A 21,110-nucleotide genomic window follows, 5' to 3' on the forward strand; every position below is an offset into this window, starting at 1 on the left:
CTCGGGAGTTGTCTGGGAGAAGTGCCCAAAAAACGGGAAAATTCTGGCAAGTAATGGAGAGTTGACAGGTCTGCATTGATGTGTATTGTTCCTAAAATTAACAACCGTCATAAAACACTCGGTTCGACCCCCTTCCAAATGGCGCCCCTGCCCTGCGCACATCTGGAAAGTGCAAAATTCAGCAAGAAGTGAGCAGAATTCGGCATGACAGCAATGCAACCCAGACCACGTGAGGGGTCTGAGGCTGATAAATGTGCACACGTTGAAGATTATAGTCTTGTGCTGTGCACTGAGACCGATAACCTACAGTCTTTATGCATGTATTCACAATAAGCGACCAGAAACTGAAAAAAAATCCCCAAATGTGTGCTAAAAGAGCCGAATGAAAATTGTAAGCGACTGCCTGCAGTGGCAAGCCCAATTCCGCTTGTTTTAAGCGGAACTGACAACCCTACTTTGCTTACGTCCTCCGGAAATGTACGTGAAGAGACTGGCGGCAGATGCAATTTGTGGTGAAGGTTTTCATAGGGACTGAATTTTATAACATTAAACAAATAATAATAGTCAGGTCCTGGCGAATGTGTCTGACCTAGAAAAAATCTGGTAAGTTATTATTTAGCGTTTCAGAATTTGTTTGTTGTGATAAGTTATACACTAACGTACACTAAACTTACACAAAACGTGTTGTTTTTATTTGCAATATCGCAGTAAAGCAGACCACCTTAGCTAGTTAAATGAGAATTTGCCAACAATGTAGTCAAACCAAACACGATGCTGTATTTGTGTTCTATTTTACATAAATGTTACTACCACTTGGAGAATTGTGTTTTTGTGCTATGCTGTTAATTACGCATTGGAAACTGTCATTACCCTAACTTTTCAAAAGAAGGAAAGAATGTTAATAAAATTTGGAGAACCTAGTAGTGTTCTGTTCAACTGAACGTGCTTATATATGAGCCTATGTAGTGTTACTAAACATTCACAGCTAAAAAAGGGAAGCACTGGGACTGGGGAAAAGTTCTAATATTTTTTTAAATAATTATGGACTGGACATTAGCATATAAACAACAGCCTAGAGATATTTATAGTAAAAACCTGAATTAATTTTGCTGTCTGTGTATGTACTGTATGACAATATCTGTGTATCTCTCCAGGTTCAAGATGCTTTTAAATTCAGACCAGGTTGCCTTCATAGGGCAGGTGTTTGAATCCTATGTGATTGAACATCACAAAAGCAATGTCCTCCAGATTCTACAGGAACCTGATGACGATGCGCACTATGCAGTTGTGGTGAATGCTATGACCCTTTTTGAGACCAACATGGAGGTTGGGGAATACTTCAATGCTTATCCTAATGAGGTGCTCCCTGTTTTTGATAATGGTTTACGTAGAGCTGCCATGACTGTTTTGCAGTCAGTTTCCCAGCAAAGTGGCCACACAATGAAACAAAATCTCCATGCTAGAATATCAGGTGAGTAGCTTTTGTTGTGACAATGTACATGTTTACATTAAAATGAAAGAGTATATAGCGGGCTTCCGAAAAAGATAGCATTACACGTCCCCACTTGTAGCTACAACTGTTTAAATAATGCACCTGTCATTTCATTTCATTGTAAACATCCTGACAACTTTTTACACTTATACCTTTTAAAGTCTGTTTCAAAGCTGTTTTCAAAATGGCTGCTCTAGTGCACTGATAGTGTAAGGATTATTGCCCAGAATGTCAAACAGGTAACACAGCAATAACGACCCATGATGCAGTATGGAAAAGAAAAGCCAGAGCACTTGTTTGTAATGTGTTTATTTTTTTTTTTATTTTTTAATCTTTCTTCCTGCAATGATTTAGAGGACAGATCTCAAACCCCAGTGCACTAGAGCGGCCATTTTGAAAATGGCTTTGAAACAGACTTTAAAGTTGTAAGTGTAAAACATTGTCAGGATGTTAACACTGACAAGAAAAATTGCAGGTACATTATTTAAACACGTGGGGACGTATAACACTGTATTTTTTGGAATCCCTCTGTTTACTTTTTGAAGGGGCATTACATTTGGAGAGACTGCTCACATAGCATTAATGATACCCAAGTGCTTTACCATTTAAATCAATAAAATAGGAATCCTCATTACATACCTTTTCAAGCAAAATGACACAAAAATGCACTGGTAGTTGTACACAAAGAGGTTTATTTTTTGTAACTATACAAGCCTGAAGTATTTGGATCCGCAGCTACTGTATTTAGACCCATTAAAATAGAATCCTGTGTCAATGAGATGGAAGCCGTGGCCTGGATTCCAGTGGAGTCCTGGGGTAGAGGTTGGCACTTGTAGTTTAAAATCTTTGTAGGTGCATTTGAGATAATAATGCATACAAAAAACATATTCACATGCATTTAACATGCAAGGCTGGAAATATTGAAATTTCACCGAAAATGTAGACGTCAAAGATTGCCTTCGGTGAAACTGGGAGCATACTATACCAGGAATGGAAAGCAAAAAATGACTTTTTGACATTGCCAGCCTAGCGCTAAGCCTTTGGAATGAAATGAGTGATCCTGAGGCTAAAGCAAGGTGGCACAGAGCTGATTATATTCTAATCAGGTCAGGTTTGTAGTGTTCCTTAATGTGCTGCTTAAGTAACAGAACCCTGATTAGAAAGTTGTTATGTATACAGTGGAGGTGGTCACACATTCTGTATGTCACACTTAACATTTTTTCCATATATCTAGAGAACCACTTATCCAATTTTCATGAAATGTTATTTATTTGGCATAAGTTATTAAGAGTATCATATTCTGGAGATAAATGGAGGTGTCTGTGTCGGTTTTATTCATCAATTTTTAATCACTTGATAGATTGAGATTAAACATTTAATTGTTAATACTTATTCTTGTTCTCTACGTAATGTTGATCATCAACATTTTCATTGTACCGATGGCTCTGATTTTGAATTAACAGCTGTGGTGGCAGCATTATGACCTTTTTTGTGAAAGGTCTGTTGGTATTTTATTTTTAAGTAGAAATACAAGCAAAGAACCTGAAACTCTTTAACAGAAGAAAAGGGAAACCCATCATAGCTTAAATCCTCACATCCACAAACTTGACCACTTGTTTCACTCCCAGCATTAAGGGTTAGCATTCTGCATGGAGAACTTTACGCAATATATAAATAACTACTGGTGAATGCCTTTTCCTTAGGCTTCTTGTGATACTGAGAATCAAAAGAAACTTGTCACTCATATTTGAGCATCAAAAGAAACGTATCACTTATATTTGCATAAAATTCACTAGATGTCATTGAAAAATGACAAACTCTGTTTTAGAGCAGGTGCAGTGACTTTTTATTGTGCTGATTAACAACTGAGATCACAGAGATTCTGTAAAACGATCTGTCGATCTTGGGCAGGTGTTGTGACTCTTGGTCTCCCAGTTTGTGGCCTATGCTTCAGTCCTAGTAATTCAAAGGTGTCATGTCAAGGATAAATGATCAAGTGATTAAAAAGAAACCAAAATATTTTGTCATTGTCCATTTGTATACCTTATACCTTCGAAAAATAAATAATAGTGATAAGTTTCTTTTGATGCTCGTATATATTTTTTCCAAGCTAATGTGAATTTACCATTTTTGTTTCTGAAAGTTTTAAAGTGAAAAACAAATTCAATGGGGCTATACTACTGTGCTACTATGAGCCATTGAGAAGTGTATTGTCAGAATGTTTGAGAAGTAGTTTTAGGTTTTTTTGTGCTGCAGTAAGTAAATAGCGGTAACATGTGTTTTCAAAATGCCATCTTTGTAGGCTTTCTTCCTTTCCTTAAGGACAGTCTTGTGGGTTTTTGAATAATTATGATTTCTGGCTTGTGCCGCTGCAAATAGATAGATATGGCATTTCATTTATTTTATTTTTAACATTTCTCCCCTCAGGGAATTTTTCTGCCTGCTCTTCAGTTTTTAGTTTTTTTTTAATTTAAATATTTTTTTACTGATTTTTTTTTTGCATCTTGCAAATTAAAGAAACTTACAGCTCCACCTAGTGGTGAAAAGCTAGTCACTGCTACCTTAAAACTCATTTTAGTAACACCAGAAGCAAGGTACATGACTAGATGATCATGCCCTTCTTTATACAGTGTATATGTATGTGTGTGTGTATGACCGTGTTTAATTTTGTTAATACACCCACCCCTCGTTATATCGCCCCGTGCTATACTGCGGAATCGGATATATCACGGTCCTGGAGTTGGCTCCCCATTTTAAGTCTAACTGTGCATGCCTTAGCTGCAATATACATAGGCAATTTCACTTAGAATTACTGTTTGTTTTATTTCGTACTGCACACCACAAAACAAAAAATATACAAAACAATTAAAAACAAAGCATTAATATTGTACTATTTTCATATACACATGCATTGCAAAATACCACAAAGCAAATTAAATATCTACTTGCTGAAGCGGTTTTTATTTTAGCCAAAGAGGTGTTCACAGCAGCAATGCACTAGCAGAAGCCACAGTGCAGTGATGTGATTCTTTCAATGCAGCGGCTTGTGCAAAGAAGAGGAAGACTCATGAAATTAATTGGAGACTTCAGTTGATGAGAAGCAGTTACTCTCCGCAGTACGAATTAAGTGTGCTGCTTTTTATACGAAAAATGAGAAAAAGCAGGTCGCGTAGAGCATTTATACTGGACCCTGACACCCCCTGATTAAAATGAGGGAGTGGTTGTACAGTATTTGTTAGCCTGTTTGTTTTTCGCACTGTCGCGGCCCTTGATAGCGGCTTTATATTGGACCCCGACACCCGTGATATATCGAGTGGGGGGGGGGCTTACTTTCACTGGCGTCTATTGCTCTCTGTGTATAAAGTGACTTGGGTTTCTGGAGATGTTCAGTGTCCCTAAAGGTGCCCATAAAGATGTTTCTGATGTACAGTTAACTATGAAATAATTTGTTTTCTTTAACAAACCCCTTATTTACTGGAAGTCTGCCAAAATATTTACCTTTGTTCATATCTGTATTATTGACTTACACGTAGAGTTTGACAAAGTTCAGTAAGTGTTTGTCTCCCAAAAGCTTTCCTCGCTTTTTAGATTCCACATAGCGGCATATATGCCAATCCACCACCTCTACTTTGTATGTTGCTAAAAGTAAGACCGATTTTATTCCTGTCTTTCCTTCTTTTTTGCAGCTTTGCCGGTTTGCCCTGAACTGACGAGGGAGCAAATACCTAAATCCAGAGACGTAGGGCACTTCCTGTCCGTCACTGGAACAGTCATACGCACTGGCATGACGAAGGTGCTGGAGTTTGAGCGGGACTACATGTGTAACAAGTGCAAGCATGTCTTCTGCGTGAAAGCAGACTTCGAACAGTATTACACTTTCAGCCGGCCTGTGTACTGCCCCAATGAGGAAGGCTGCAACTCCTTTAAGTTCACCTGCCTGTCGGCAAGCTCTTCCACACCTGCTACCTGCAGGGATTACCAGGAAATCAAGATTCAAGAGCAGGTGAATGTAGATAAACTAACATTCACAAAAAAAAAAAATAACCAGATTGGAGGGCTGAAAATCTGCAGAAAATTATTTGATACACCCAAGCTATAGACCAAAAGGGCATTTGCATTTTTAAGTTAAATCATTCAGGCTTGTATGTTCTGTTATGCTAAACTGTTGTCATTAAAAATGTGAATGCTTACATTGTATCTGTTCTGATGTGTTATTCCTGTGCAAAGGTTCAGAGGCTGTCTGTGGGAAGTATTCCACGGTCTATGATAGTAGTACTGGAAGATGATTTAGTGGACAGTTGCAAATCTGGTAAGCGATCAATTTTTAATTCGGTTGTAAAAAATATTTTGTTAAAGCTTTGTGATTATTTTCTAAAACATTAATAATCTGTCACAAGCGGAATCTCTTTGCCATTGACTGTCCTTATGATTCCAAATCTGTATACCCTGTGAAATACAGGCAGTCAATCAAAGTAACCTGTCGCTGAATGACCGATGCTGTTGAAGTCAAACTTGGGGAGGAAGTTAACTGCCTTTTTTTATTAAAAACCTGGACCTTGACCCCCAAAGCGCTTGTCATACAATAGCTGTAACTAGCAGACACCTGTAGTGTACACGGAGACCGTTGTCTCCCATTCTAATATGCTCCGTCAGATTAATTCACTTTGGATCCTGTAGTTATTGTATATTCTCTCAAAAAGATGTATACATTGTAGTGCAAAAGTCCTCTGGTCTCAAGCAATGACAACATTAAATGATCCCAGCATTTTACTGTATATACTATAGTTGCATAATTGTCATTTGAAACTACATGTGTAATCTAATCTATAATCTAATTCTGGGTGTTTTGGCTACTACAGTACATTGCTTCATTTGTCTGTTTATACTGTCATCTTTTCAATGAGGTGTTTCATAATATTGTAGTATATTAATTTTATGCAGACTTCTGAATTCTTAAACATGACATGAATTTTAAGACATTTTTACATGTAGTCCTATTTTGTTGTCAATAGCAGGCATTAATTTGAGGTGTGAGACCACACAACATGTTTTCACCCTGTAGAACGACAGTGTTGAGCAGAGGCCAACTTCATTATTGACCTGACTCTAGATCTGATGCCTTGTTAAACCCATGTGTCCACAGGAGATGATGTTACAGTGTATGGCGTTGTGATGCAGAGATGGAAGCCCCTCTATCAAGATGCCCGCTGTAACCTGGAGATAGTTTTAAAAGCCAACTTTATTGAAGTTAATAATGAACAGCCTACGGGTGTGGTGATTAATGAGGAAGTTCAGAAAGAATACGAAGATTTCTGGGATAAATACAAAAATAATCCTTTAGCAGGTATTTTTTATGCTTTTTTTTAATTAGTGTTAATACTACTTCTGTGCTTCTGCTTTAGGTCCATTTGTTATGTCTGTATGTCTATACTTGCACTGAACAACCAACAGCACCATTCTCCAAGTGATATTTGCATGGTCCTTGGGAGAGAAATTGCTCAAAATGGGTAAATAAGAAATTCACTCCTAACATTTAATAACACAAGAGATTAGCATCTTGCCCATGCATTTATTTTTGTGTGAAAGTACAACTATGGCCAAAAGTTTTACATCGCATATAATTTTAGGACTGAGACATAAAAAAAAAACTATATGAACATAATTTTGATCTTTTTATTTAACATCATATAATCAAAGAAACTGCAAAATGTTATCTACCAAGTCTATTAGAAGCCATAATGGTCATACAGTAATTTGTTAGATTTTGAAATGTCACATTTTTCAATTTGTCAGTTTTTTTTAAGTAAATGGGAATGTTACAAAGCAGCATGTAGTTTAATATGTTGATGTAACATTATTCAGCACGTTTCATTCGACTTTATGAAGCACAATTTGTTAATTCTGTAGGGTGATGCAAAACTTTTTGCCATAGCTGTAGATAAACTGGAGAAGCAAAATGAAAAACACTTCAGTACGACCAGTAAATGGGACATAAATGGGATTTAAAATTAATAAGAAATGCAAATACGTGATGCAGTTATCTCTTTGAGATTACTATAGGAAAATGTATGTTGCAAAATGACGGTACCATTGGGCGCAGTTTCAGGAGCGGAAATGCTTTTCATATTTATTGCTTTAATTAAAAACAAAGTGAGCTTCTCACTTTGTTTGGTGCTGTTCTATTTATAATATAAATATTAATTGATCTTATTTTTTATTCCTGTTTTAAAGGTAGGAATAAAATTCTGATGAGCCTATGTCCCCAGGTTTTTGGCATGTATGTTGTGAAGCTTGCTGTCGCCATGGTGTTGGCAGGAGGTGTACAAAGAATTGATGCATCTGGAAGTAAGGTCAGAGGTCAGTATCTGAGTGCTCTCTTTTTTATGAGAATCCATAACTAACTAATTCTACCCAAGATGAATTTGCTGCCTTGTACCTAGCCAAAGTGACTGGGGGCAGACTTTTTCACTAAGATTGAAGTGAGACTCCCATGTCATTTAGTGGCAATGATTTTTGTTTAAAAAAAAACAATCAAAAAAAAAGAAAAAACATTTTTCACTGTTTCCATACCTATTGCTAATGCTTGCAACAGATGTGATTTAGTCAAGCTGCTATGCAATGTTTTCCTTTTATGCTTTCAGTATTCCAGTGAGATGCATTACTCTCTTTGGATTGAAGACCTGTTAAGTCCAGACAAAGCTAGTTACAAGAACATTCACATTTCTTTCTTTTTCAGGTGAGTCCCACCTTTTACTAGTGGGAGACCCCGGAACTGGAAAATCTCAGTTTTTGAAATATGCTGCAAAAATTACTCCTCGGTCAGTCCTTACTGCAGGAATTGGATCCACTAGTGCAGGTGCTTCTTTTAGCCCTCCCATGTCTTGCAGCTGTGCGTTTTTCATTGGATGTTTCCCATCCAAGCACTGACTGGATCCAACTGAACTAACAGCATTTTGCAAGCCATTGTTTCATTGTGCATTCAGAACCTCCTCTCGGTTAATCAGGTGTGCAGTACCCTGGTTACAGACCATGTGATGCTCTGCCAAGCTATTCTGTTTACACCTGATAATGCAAGCGTAAGCACTGAAAGATCTGATAGCTACAACCATATATATCATGTTTATGTAAATCAAGTAGAAATCAGATTAATTTGCTCCAGCATCTGCACAGAGAAATGAAAGTCTCATATAATATGCAGGCTTAGACTTTAAAATGACTTTATTTGTGGCAAAGTTCTGTTTTATTCAGTTCAGAAGTAGTGCTCCTTGTATTATCATACCCTTGTCATTTCAGGGTTGACTGTTACTGCAGTAAAGGAATCTGGAGAGTGGAGTTTGGAGGCTGGTGCTTTGGTGCTGTCTGATGGAGGGCTGTGTTGTATAGATGAGTTCAACAGCATCAAGGAACACGATAGGACCAGCATTCATGAAGCCATGGAGCAGCAGACAATCAGTGTAGCCAAGGCTGGGTAAGGTCTCGTTTCTGTGATTTAAACTGTTATGAACTGGCAGCTTAATGTTTCTGTAAAATCCCAAACATTTTACAGCAATATTTATTTACATAGCTAAATCAAACAAGTAGTTCTTGAAGCGTGATATAGAAGCTATCAGTTTCGGAATGTGTAATATACTGCAGGAGGTTTTGGAGCAGAGCAGCTACAAGGCTCATCACTCTGCAGATGCTCTGTAGCTCTTGGTTCGCAAAGCAAAGCAAAGTTTGATAACCAGAGACTATTTGACTAATAGTGAGTAGATCAAAATGTATAATTGGAGGGGGCTTTCCCATAGAAAAGCAGAAACTTAAAATTAATTGCTGTATTCTGTACCACAAGAAGCCTTAAATTGAAAGTACCAGTTTTTTGCATCCAACAAAAGGGAATACTGATCCTGCCGTATTGTGGAGATGAAAGATTACTTTATTACATTTTTGATATGTGATATAAATGCCACATTTCTTGCCATTTGCCCTTGCAACTTTACTTTTATCAAAGTGCTTTGTCATGCATTTAACACTCAAGTCCTACTATGTTTACATTACTTTATCATTGGTCCTGTAGGCTGCATTTAGGGTTACCAGATTTCCAGCTTGAAAAACTTGGAAATATTTTTGGTTGAATTCACTACGGCATTTTCTAAACTGGTGAAAGCACACAAGTATGACACTGTAATATTATTTGTCATGGTACATACACAGAAGCCTATTTCATTACATGTCGATAACTGTACCTTTAAGTGTCTAGGCATCCTATTGTTAAGAGAGCGTCTGTAGAATAAACTTGCATATTTCTTTCCCCGTACAAACTACAACACTTACAATTGTTAATTCAGTCTCTGTTCTAGGATAAAAAGTATACCTATATAAGTAGACTCCGTACTGTTTGTTTATTTCTGTCCTCTGTACTAGTGGTGCGCAGTGGGGAGCATGGAGAGTCAGTAATGACCTTGTTACTTTATAAGACTTATTTTTTTTTCTTTTCTTTTCTCTTTAGTATAGTGTGCAAGCTAAACACAAGGACCACCATCTTGGCAGCAACTAACCCCAAAGGCCAGTATGACTCCAATGTGTCTGTATCTGTAAATGTAGCCCTTGGCAGCCCACTGCTCAGCCGCTTTGACTTGGTCCTGGTGTTGCTGGACACTAAGAATGAGGAGTGGGACCATATCATCTCCTCCTTTATACTGGAAAACAAAGGTATGCATCATAGTCTTCCAACACTTACCTGTAGTTGTATATCATTTTTCCCTCATGACTAATACAAAAAAAATGTTGGGGGTCCCCGAGTGGCTCGCCTGGTAGAAGCACAGCCGTGTGGTGCTCATGGTAAGTTGTACAGCGCAGGTTCAAGTCCTGGATGTGCGAAGTAGGCTGGTCTTCGCTAGGGACTCTGAAGGGAGTGCTGCATTGGCTTTGGCGCTCCATGGGTTAGGGAGGTAAAACTGGCAGGGACTGTTTCTACTCATCGCTCTACAGTGAACCTTGCTGACAGGTGCCCAGTGAGCTCAGAGCAGACATCTGCAGGGCTGGCCTTTGTCGTCCAGAGGTCGGTGGCTAGCTGACATCTGCTCTCGAGTTCCTGAGTGAAAAAGGAGCTGGCTTGGTCGTTGGATCAGAGGACGCCCACTAAATCATCTTGTCTCCTGAGCCATGTGGGGAATTGCTGCGGTGAGGAGAAAAGCAATTGGGCATTCCTAACCGGGTGAAAATCGGGGGGGGGGACATTAAAATAAAAAAAGAAGTACATATAAAAAAACTTGACAGTTGGATCTTCCCTATAATAATATGAAACTGTATGACTGCAGAGGGAGTTTCAGACAACCTTGGAAATCAAAAAGTTGCATACAGTCAGCAATCTGATATACGACACTCAGATACACGTCGTCGCGTTTTACCATCCTTGTATCAAGAAACAAATCAATCCCCATTTTATATATTATATACAGTACCGTAAAAAAGTATTTGCCCCTGTCTGATTTTCTGCATTTTTGCACATTCTTCACGTTGAATTTGATCAGATCTTTTTGTGGGTTGTAGTAGTATATGGAGGGAGCATGAGAGAAAAAATGACACCAAAGTTTGGTGCTTCTTTCATTTGTTTAGTGTGCAAGGTAATCAAACATGCAATCTTCAGATGTGAAAAAGGTATTGCCCTCCTAGTTAACTCAGCCCAATTAAAGGGATAATTAGGGTCAGCTGTCCGAATACTTTGGTTAACAATTGGGCCTGATTTGGGCCAGCCCTGCCCAATATAAATCTGACTAACTTTGGCCCTTACCATCAGAGTGAAGTTGTCAGCACACAGATTCTAGAGGCACATCATGCCACGATCAAAAGAAATTATTGAAGACTTCTGGAAAAAAGTTGTTGATGCCTGTTAGTCTGGAAAGGGTTACAAAGCCATTTCTAAGGCTCATATTGAACACATGGAGAAAGTTTGGGACAATAGTGAATCTTCCCAGGAGTGGCCGTCCTGCTAAAGTCTTTCCAAGAGCAAGGCATAAAATCGTCCAGGAAGTCACAAAAAACCCAAGAACAACATCCAGGATCTGCAGGCCTCTCTCACCTCGGCTAAGGTCAGTGTTCATGACTCCACCATCAGAAAGACACTGGGCAAAAATTGGATTCATGGCAGAGTAGCACAGCGAAAACCACTGCTCACTAAGAAGAATATGAATGCTTGTCTCAAGTTTGCCAAAAAGCACCTGGATGATCCTCAAGAGTTCTGGAACAATGTTCTATGGACAGATGAGTCAAAAGTGGAACTTTTTGGTCAACATGGGCCGTGTTATGTCTGGCGAAAACCAAACACTGCATTCCACAGTAAGAACCTCATACCAACAGTCAAGCATGGTGGTGGTAGTATCATGATTTGGGGATGCTTTGCTGCATCAGGACCTGGACGACTTTCCATCATTGAAGGAACCATGAATTCTGCTCTGTATCAGAGAATACTACAGGAGAATGTCAGGCCATCCGTCCGTGAGCTGAAGTGTAGCTGGGTCATGCAGCAAGGCAATGATCCGAAACATACAAGCAAGTCTACATCAGAATGGTTGAAGAACAAGAAATTTAAAGTTTTGGAATGGCCTAGTCAAAGTCCAGACCTAAACTCCATTGAGATGTTGTGGCAGGACCTGAAATGAGCAGTTTATGCTCGAAAACCCACAAATGTCACTAGTTGAAGCAGTTCTGCATGTAGGAGTGGGTCAAAATTCCTCCACGGTGCTGTGAGAGACTGATCAATAACTACAGGAAGCGTTTGGTTACAGTTATTGCTGCTAAAGGTGGCGTAACCAGTTATTGAGTCTAAGGGGGCGATTACTTTTTCACACAGGGACATTCGGTGTTGCATGACTTTAATAAATAAACAAAATAAGTATCAATTTTGTGTTATTTGTTCCCTCAGGGTTCCTTTTTATCTAATATTAGATTTTGGTTGAAGATCTGATAACATTGTGTCAAATATGCAAAAATGCAGAAAATCAGACAGGGGGCAAATACTTTTTCATGGTACTGTATAGTGTTTCCGCGTTTTAGGTTTTTATCTTAAAAAAATTACCAGGAATTTTTTCGAGTTTATTTTACATATATTAAAACAGGAATAAAATATGTACAAAATAGTTTTTAATTGAAACATCTGTAAAAATTGGGGGGGGAGAGAAATCTCAGAAAAAAACACTTTACGTGTGGAATATGATGAGTAGCAGTTCTGGTTTCTGATTAATAATGTCCCTGGCATGCCTAACGTAGCAGGTCGAAGCCACGTTTTCTCAAGTTAGCTGGTACTTTACATATGTTTGGGCAATCGCTGTGCTGACGGAAATAGTATCTACAGAAGGTATGAACTTGACATCAGCACAAAACAAGCCAGCTTTATTCTCCTTGAAATCATAAAAGAAAATTGACAACTAAAGCATCACCATTTTCTGTCGAATATTTTCGATTAAGATTGACGGCATTAGACAGTGTTTTACTACAGGCAGTGCTGTCGCACAAAGTCACCAATAGACCTCTGTGCAATAAACAGAGGCTGTCCAGCAAAGCACAGCGCTCTGACAAACTCATTAAGTCATTCTGTGCTTTCTTTTTATTAAAGCGTGTGTAAAAGCCTCATAAATGGATTGCTTGTCTGTCAGTTCACTTTTTTGTTTTAATGTGTCGCTTATCAGTATGTTCTGTTATTGTCAGTGCGAACATGTGCCTCAGTGCAGCAGTATTTGCAGCGCTATGCATCCTCTGTCTCATTTGACCCACTTCTGCTATTTAGGCATTCTTTCAAACATTTGTTTTCTTTTAAATATTCATAAACTGATTTACGTTCTCTCCATTCCTCATCCACTAAAAATATTATATTTTCATGTATTTCAATTTAGATTTTGATCAAGCCAGTTACTACACCCAGCAATTGCCACAATAATCAGACTTTCATCCTAGGATATACAGTGTAGAGCTGCCTGTTACAATGTTGGAGTAAAAATAAAACAGCATTTTAATCCAAATATTTTGTATTTCCTAGTAAAATCGGTAAAAACAGATGTCCAGTTAAAAAGAATCCTGTCATTTTTTGGTAAAATTCAGAATAAACCGGAAACGCGGAACACTAATATATTATATATATATATATATATATATATATATATATATATATATATATATATATATAGTATTTGCTTATATGTTACAAGAAATAGATGTCTACAATTATTTATTTCAGCATTTTTTTTTTTTTTTTTTTTTTTTTTTTTTTTTTGCAAAACTCCAAAAATGCTAATTCAAAAGTATTCATACCCTGACAAGGAACATTCAATTAATAGCTAGTTGAGGCACGTTTAGCAATAATAACCTCTTTTAAATGATTAGGATATTTGTCAAATAGCTTTTGGCATGATTCTTTAGTGAGTTATTAAAAATATTTATTTATTTTTTTAATAACCATTCTGCAATGCAGTTCCAGTTCATTCAAATTATTAGGACTTACCTTGTGCACAGCCTTCTTCAACTCATCCCAAAGATTCTCAATCGGATTTAGATCGAGACTATGACTAGGCCATTCCAGAACCTTGATTTTATTCTCTTTAACCGAAGTCTGAAGTAGATTTTGAAGTGTGCGTTGGATCGCTGTGTGTTGGAACACCCAGTTGTGCTTTAAAACCAAGTTTTGTAGTGGAGGGATTCAGATGATTGGCCAATATCATTTTATATGCTATGGATTTCAATACCATGTATTGAAACAAAATTTCCTGTGCCATTAGAGGTGTGACCAAATAGCTTGGCTATTGTTTCATCACTCCACAAAACCTTTGAGCAGAACTCCTATCCATCATTCAAATGTTGTTTTGCAACCTTTAAGCGATTGTCCTTGTGATGTTTTCCTAAGAGTGGCTTTTTCCTTTGCCTGTGACCATTGAGTCCTTCACCATGCAATACTCGACCTGTGATTGAAATGGAAACCCCAGTCACACCTGCAGCCAATTCACTTTGAATATCTTTGGCAGTCAATCTCAGATTGACTTGGAGGGAGTGTACGACGATGCACAAGAACACTTCACGGAAGTTCAGAAGGTTGGTACTCCCCTTATCTTAGTATAACACTTCCCTTTAACCTTCCTCACAATTCTTCTACTTGTTCTTGGTGAAAGTGCCTTCTTTCTTCCAGACCGAGGGAATAGAATCAATAGTTGAAATGGGATACTCAAATGCTTGGAAATCTTCTTGTATCCATCTCCAGCTTTATGACAATAAGTACATTTCTGCCTTCAGATAGCTCTTTTATTTTTTTCTCCATATTAACTTATTGGTAATGGCCGCAATCATCCTATGCCTAACCCTTTTATATTCTCTAAGAATGTTCACCTATAATCCAGAACTTTCTAGAATTAGGCTCTGCATTCCCATATTGAAATGTCTAGCACCTTGTAGACAATACTGTCATAGCATCAAAGGGTAAGAATTCTTTTGAATTAGCATTTTTTGAGTTTTGCAAAAAAAAATTTTCCTCATCTGCAAAACTAAAATACTACTTCTGTTAATCATATTACTGTACAAACAAAACCAACTACAGTACATCTAAATGGAAGCTTACTTTATTTTAAAACAGTCAATTTAGCTATGTATTTTTTTTACTTTTGTATCTTTTTTGTGTTCCCTGAAATTCGGATAAGGGTTGGAATGGGCCAAAATGAAATAATCAGATATGCATTAAACTCTTTTAACCGTCACTGAAGTCAGTTTTATAGGGTCGGATGTGTGAGTGCTGAATGTAGCTTAATTATTTTAATAACGTTTTTTTTATTCCTATTTAACCAACAGGTGCTCCCAGTGTATCTGCGAAATTGTGGAGCATGGAGAAGATGAAAACATATTTCTGTCTTATTAAGGCCTTGAAGCCCAGAATGTCTGAAGAAGCCAATGCTATCCTAATTCGATATTATCAGCTGCAGCGGCAGAGTGATCTCAGAAATGCTGCCAGAACCACTATTCGCTTGCTAGAAAGCTTGAGTCGCTTAGCAGAAGGTGAGATTTATTTTATATTCCACCCGATGTCGGTCACAGTGCACAGTTTCAGAAGGTTATATAGTGTTCAATTCCCGACCCCTGCATGAATGTAAATAGTGGGGCAGATGCACTTCATAGTCAGATCAGTTCTAAAATTGAGTCTTTCTGAAGTGAAGTTGCTTCCAGATTAGGGAGCTATGACCCAGTAATATTAACAGCACGGCTAAGTCGTTTCACAAGAGTTCAACCAAAGGATACATCAAGGATAGAAGCTTCCAGGATCTTCAAGAATTAACAGCATTGGTAGTGAGAGCAAAGTTAATTAGAGTTATTGTAATGATGAAAACCTACCAGTGTGTGTATAATATATACAAAAAATCTTAAGCAGGTTTTGTTTTGATTCTAGCTCATTCAAGGCTGATGTTCAGGGACATTGTGACAGTGGAAGATGCAATCGTTGTTGTTTCAGTCATGGAGTGTTCAATGCAGGTATGTTTCTGGCCTTGTGTATGATAGAGCAGTCCTAACTAATGTCGTTGTCTTCTTGCTACTTCGGTGACTTGCATTTATTTATTTAAGTTGGGGCATGTTTTCACTTTGAGTTGCACACACCACAAGGAGAAAGCACACCTCAAATTTGTTTGTTCTACTTGAGCTGGGATGACCCTACTTGTTTCATGTCCCTGGAGCAGTGTGGAGAATAGGGGTTGTACTGTACATTGATTTACATTTTACCTCAATTATTAATTTTATATAAAATCTCTTCGTTTTTTTTTTCTCTAAATGATTAACGTTACAAATGGAAAATTTGGGGTTCCCGAGTGGCGCATCTAGTAAAGGCGCTCTGTGTGAGTGCAGGATGCACCCAATATCCTGGATGCCGCTTATTAGAGTCTGGGCTATTGCACAGCCGACCATGGACGAGAGTTCCCAGGAGGCATCACTCAATTGGCTGAGCGTCGCTAGGGGGCGGGGGCAGGGTGTCCTCGGCTCGCGGCGCACCAGCGACCCCTGTAGTCTGGCCGGGCGCCTGCGGGCTTGCCCGTTAGCTGCCTGGGAGCTGCGTTGTCCTCCGACGCTGTAGCTCCTGGGTGGCTGTATAGTGAATTTGCAGTTTGTATAGAAGCGGGCGGCTGACGGCACACGCTTCGGAGGACAGCATGTGTTCATCTTCGCGCTCCCGAGTCAGCGCAGGGGTGGTAGTGGTGAGCTGAGGCTAAATAATAACTTATTTTTTAATTTAGGGAGGTGCTCTTCTCGGTGGTGGGAATGCATTGCATACTTCTTTTCCAGAGGACCCATGTGAGCAGTATAAAATGCAATGTGAGCTGCTTCTTGAAGGACTGGGGCTGCAACATCTTCTCAGTAATGAACTGGAACGCCTTAATAAGTAAGAAGCAAAAATGCTCTATAATGTTATAGGCTGCTTATCTAATTTTTTCGGCAGACAAAATAATTGTAATATGATTTAAAAATATTTGAAGTTGCCTTTACCATTATTATCTGAAATGCACTTTTTATTTACAAATAAATTGAGTTGCCCTCAAATTGCAGAAAGAGGCTCAGGCTCAACACTATTGTGTTGTGTTTTGTTTTTTTATTGTTTTTTTATGGTTTATTCTGGCAGATCAGACCGATGGCATCAGATCTAGAATACATTTCACTCTTTCATACTGAATTGATTGCTATTTGCAGTAAGGTTAAAACCAGATGTAGAATCAAAATATATTTAAAATACGTAATTATTTGACATTTAATCTTGAGTGTTTGTCTATTTGTGTTAAACTTTCAACTTTCTGGTTAATAAATATCATAAAAATATATATTTTAAATACAGTTTTAACGGTGGTGTATTTGTGTTTCTGTATTCCTCAGGTTACAGAGTAATTGTGCTGGTCCTTCTAAACAAACAGAGGCTTCCGTGCATGAAGGTGGATTACATGATAATTCAACTATTCAAACAGTAAAACCATCTGCAAAAGAATCGGAGACAAACAGCAGCTGTGAACATGGTCTGGAATGGTTCATCTCTTTGAAAAATAGAACTGAGACAGAACCAAATATGCATGTGTCACCAATACAAAAGGTGCCAGAGGAGGGTTACAATGAGAAAACTTCAACTGAATTAGGTGATTCACTTCATAATAACAAAAGCATTCAGGATCTGTCAAGTAGCAACTTGGCAGTAAGTGCAGCTGTAACTGATACGTTGGCTGCACAAGATAAACTGGCCAGCTCTGTTGTCAAAGAAACTATTGCTTCAGAAAAGGACAGCAGTACAACAGCCAAAGAGTCTGTTGTAACAGTAAAGGGTTCTAAACATCTACACAGTAAGAGAAAGAAAAAGATCAAACATCTTTGTCAGGATACAGAAAGCTATGAAAAGAACACTGATTTAAAATCAGACCATTCTGGTTTATTAGACCAAAGTCACAATGGATCAGACTATCCCTCTTCTGCTGACAACAGGCTTTCACACAGCACACCTCTAAAATGCATGACTTTGGTGAGAAAAAATAAGAAAGCCCAGGTTGACCACACTGCAGATCCTCCTGCACCAGATACTGACTTTCTACAGTCAAAACTGAGTTGTTTTGTGTTTAAACCAAGGGAGAGATTATCTTATTCTGATGATTGTCATAGTGTATGTAATAAGCGGGATCAGTTATTACAGAAACTAAATGGTAATGATATGGGTCATGCTGACACCACTGAATCAAGGGGAGACCAAGTGAAAAGCCACGCACCAAGCGACACCAGCAGAGGTGTAGTGTCCTCCACTGCATTAGCAAAACTTGCTAAATTTTCCTTCACGTCCCCCTCAGAGGAGAAGTCTGTTGACCAAACCGTTGTTAAAGCACAAGGGCAAGCACAGGTTCACATGGGACAGAATACAGACAGTACTGGTGGTTCTAGAAAAAGAAAATCCTTTCAACTGGGTTTTACTGATCCAAGAAATACCACATCAAGCAAAGCTCTGTTTTGCTCTTCACTGCTGGATGATGAAGCCTTAGATGTTGATTGGGAAGAAGAATTCAGGAAAAAATGATAATTTCATCAGTGTGTGTTTGGAGTTTTATGGCTGGAAGACTTTTTATTTCTACTTCAGACCAAGAGGTACATACCAAAAAAGTTAATAAAAATATAATTGCAGGAGCGGTGCTCTTGTAGTTACCTTTTTATAATTTTGGTTACCGATGTTCATAATACACTCCTTGTGTTGAAGCTTGGGTTTTAAAATCTTCAATATAGTATGTACACTGAATATACTGTATATACTGAATTGAATTATTCTTTATCAATTATAGAAAATCTATTATCTGTTGCTCTTATGCCATTTGTATAGTGTTTTTTTTTTTTTTTCTAAGAAAATTATTAAAATTATTTTGGATTAACAATACTATAAGTTCACAAGTAATGAAGTGAATGATGTTGTAATGCCAATTTTACTTTTCTTTTTGGGTTCTTGACAAGCGTTATAATCAATACATTTAGTAAGCCTGTAAAGGAAATATCATTTTGTATACAAGCATTTGAAGTAACTGAATTTTTGTTGTATTTTTTCCATTTAAAAAAGATTCTACAAACTGCTCATAAATCACAGTACTGTATTTGTCAAGGTAGCCAAATTCCCCCAAGAGACTAGGCTGTGTTTCTGCTTAATGAGCTGAGCATGGAGGTGCTGTCAAGGTCACAGAAAAGTCCCAAGGAGTTGTTCGCTGAGGCTTATGGCAAGAATGTAATGTGTGTAGAACAGGGATTTTCATTATAGGGTCATTGGCTGCACTTTTTTAGCACAGGTAAGAATGGCTTTTGCTTTTACTGACTAATTCATTTTGAGTAGTGACAGTTGAAGTATGTTTAAATAACTGATTTAAAGTGTCAGAGAACTGCAATAAAAGCTGAAAATGCTACTTGGAATTGTCAAACCATGAGTTCTTACTTGCTGTTTTACCTTTCACAAATGAAGTGTGGCATTGAATTCATAAAAATGAGCATGATTTGTATATCAGACTCTTTAAGCCTTCTATTGACTAATAAGATTGTGATCCTTCGTGACATATTTTCCTTTTTTTTTTTTAAACCTTTTTTAATAGAGCATACACTTTTACACAGTTAAGTATTGAATATTCAAGGAACAATATTGTTACATAGAGAGAAGAATTACCCCCTGCCCTGAGTTATTAATACAGGAGACATGGGTAATAAAAATGTTGTGATCCACTTCTGTGCATGAAGCAAGGGCCTTATCAATTATGGATGCAAAATATCAATGTTATTTGCTCCTAGCTCAATCATATCTGGAAAAAGTCATATTTGCTGTACATCCGAATATAACACTGCTGCCACTTTATATATTGCATCTTGTTTTCTGTAACTACTTATGACCACTGGGATGATAATGCCAAAAAAAGTACAAGGATCTACCGTGGTTAGAAAATGTTAGATTTTTTTAATTTTATTTTTTATATGATTTACACCTTTTTAAGTAGACCCTTGTTTTACAAAGGGTTTTGTTAATTTTCATTATATAGACCTCAGCTACGGTATTCTGTCAGCTATATATGTATTTTTTGTTTTGCATTAAACTCCAGCTTACAACTGAGACTACTGTTTGCCCAACGCTTTGTTTGAAAAACAATCTTAAGATCTCCAACTATATATAAGGAGCAGTTTTCTGTTAAGACCATTTCACTGCCTTTTTAATGGTCTTAACTCCATGGCACAAAAAGGTGATTAGAGACAGGATCAGTCAAGAATTTTACATCAGCACAGTAAACAAAGAAGAGACTAAATAACAGTCTGAGGCAGTGCATTTTTAGGAGTGAAAGATACATGTTCGAGTTCTGAAATTATACTGCAGGGACCAACAGAATGCCTGGTGGAACATATGTGAGTCATTCTAGAACTGTTAGGCAATGGTCCCAAGTGAGTACTTAAAACACAGGGAGGATTACATTTCTGCAGCTTCTGGACTAAAATAGTATTTTAGACTCGAGGAAGAAAGGATATGGAGTACATTTTAAAGAAACAAATGTTAGTGAGCTAAGCAGGTCGTTTTATGATAACACTATGTAACACAATTTTTGTTCCTGGGTAGTAAGTGTTATTTCCTAATTGCTTATGCCTCAAAAGTATAGAAAATGGCTATTATTCCCCACAGACTTTGCTTATGTGACCAGGACAGTGATATTTTGAAATTTACCTATTTCCAATGAGAAAACTGGCAAATTTGTGTCTTTCCGTTCACATAGTCAGAAAAAAACAACATATGAATCCAAATTAACATGTATTTATACTAAAGTAATAATAAAATGACTACAAAAGATTTTTTTTCGAGATTTACGATTATACTGTAAATCACTTTCACAAATCAGCCCCCAAATGTAGTCTCCCATCATGTTCTCATACTGTCCTTGGTAGCGGCGTTCAAAGTCCAGTATATCCTGGTGGAAGCGCTCGCCTTGCTCCTCTGAGTACGTTCCCATGTTCTCCTTGAATTTATCAAGATGAGCATCAAGGATATGGACTTTGAGGGACATCCTACAGCCCATTGTGCCGTAGTTCTTCACCAGAGTCTCAACCAGCTCCACATAGTTTTCAGCCTTGTGATTGCCCAGGAAGC

At 37.8% G+C, this 21,110-nt stretch overlaps 1 protein-coding gene across 1 annotated transcript; it reads left to right on the top strand.

Moving 5' to 3' along the window:
* Positions 1-501: 501 nt before the first annotated feature.
* Positions 502-20,123, top strand: mcm9 (minichromosome maintenance 9 homologous recombination repair factor). Its single transcript, XM_041253104.1, has 13 exons — positions 502-603; positions 1,155-1,471; positions 5,179-5,495; positions 5,720-5,801; positions 6,636-6,836; positions 7,724-7,849; positions 8,229-8,348; positions 8,786-8,960; positions 9,981-10,183; positions 15,299-15,502; positions 15,891-15,973; positions 16,729-16,874; positions 17,360-20,123. Exons 2-13 carry the CDS (start codon positions 1,162-1,164, stop codon positions 18,531-18,533), a joined length of 3,141 nt encoding a protein of 1,046 aa, XP_041109038.1. The 5' UTR covers positions 502-603; positions 1,155-1,161; the 3' UTR covers positions 18,534-20,123.
* The last annotated feature ends 987 nt before the right edge of the window (positions 20,124-21,110 follow it).

The sequence above is a fragment of the Polyodon spathula genome, chromosome 6 (genome assembly GCF_017654505.1).
Source record: "Polyodon spathula isolate WHYD16114869_AA chromosome 6, ASM1765450v1, whole genome shotgun sequence".
Lineage (NCBI taxonomy): Eukaryota > Metazoa > Chordata > Actinopteri > Acipenseriformes > Polyodontidae > Polyodon > Polyodon spathula.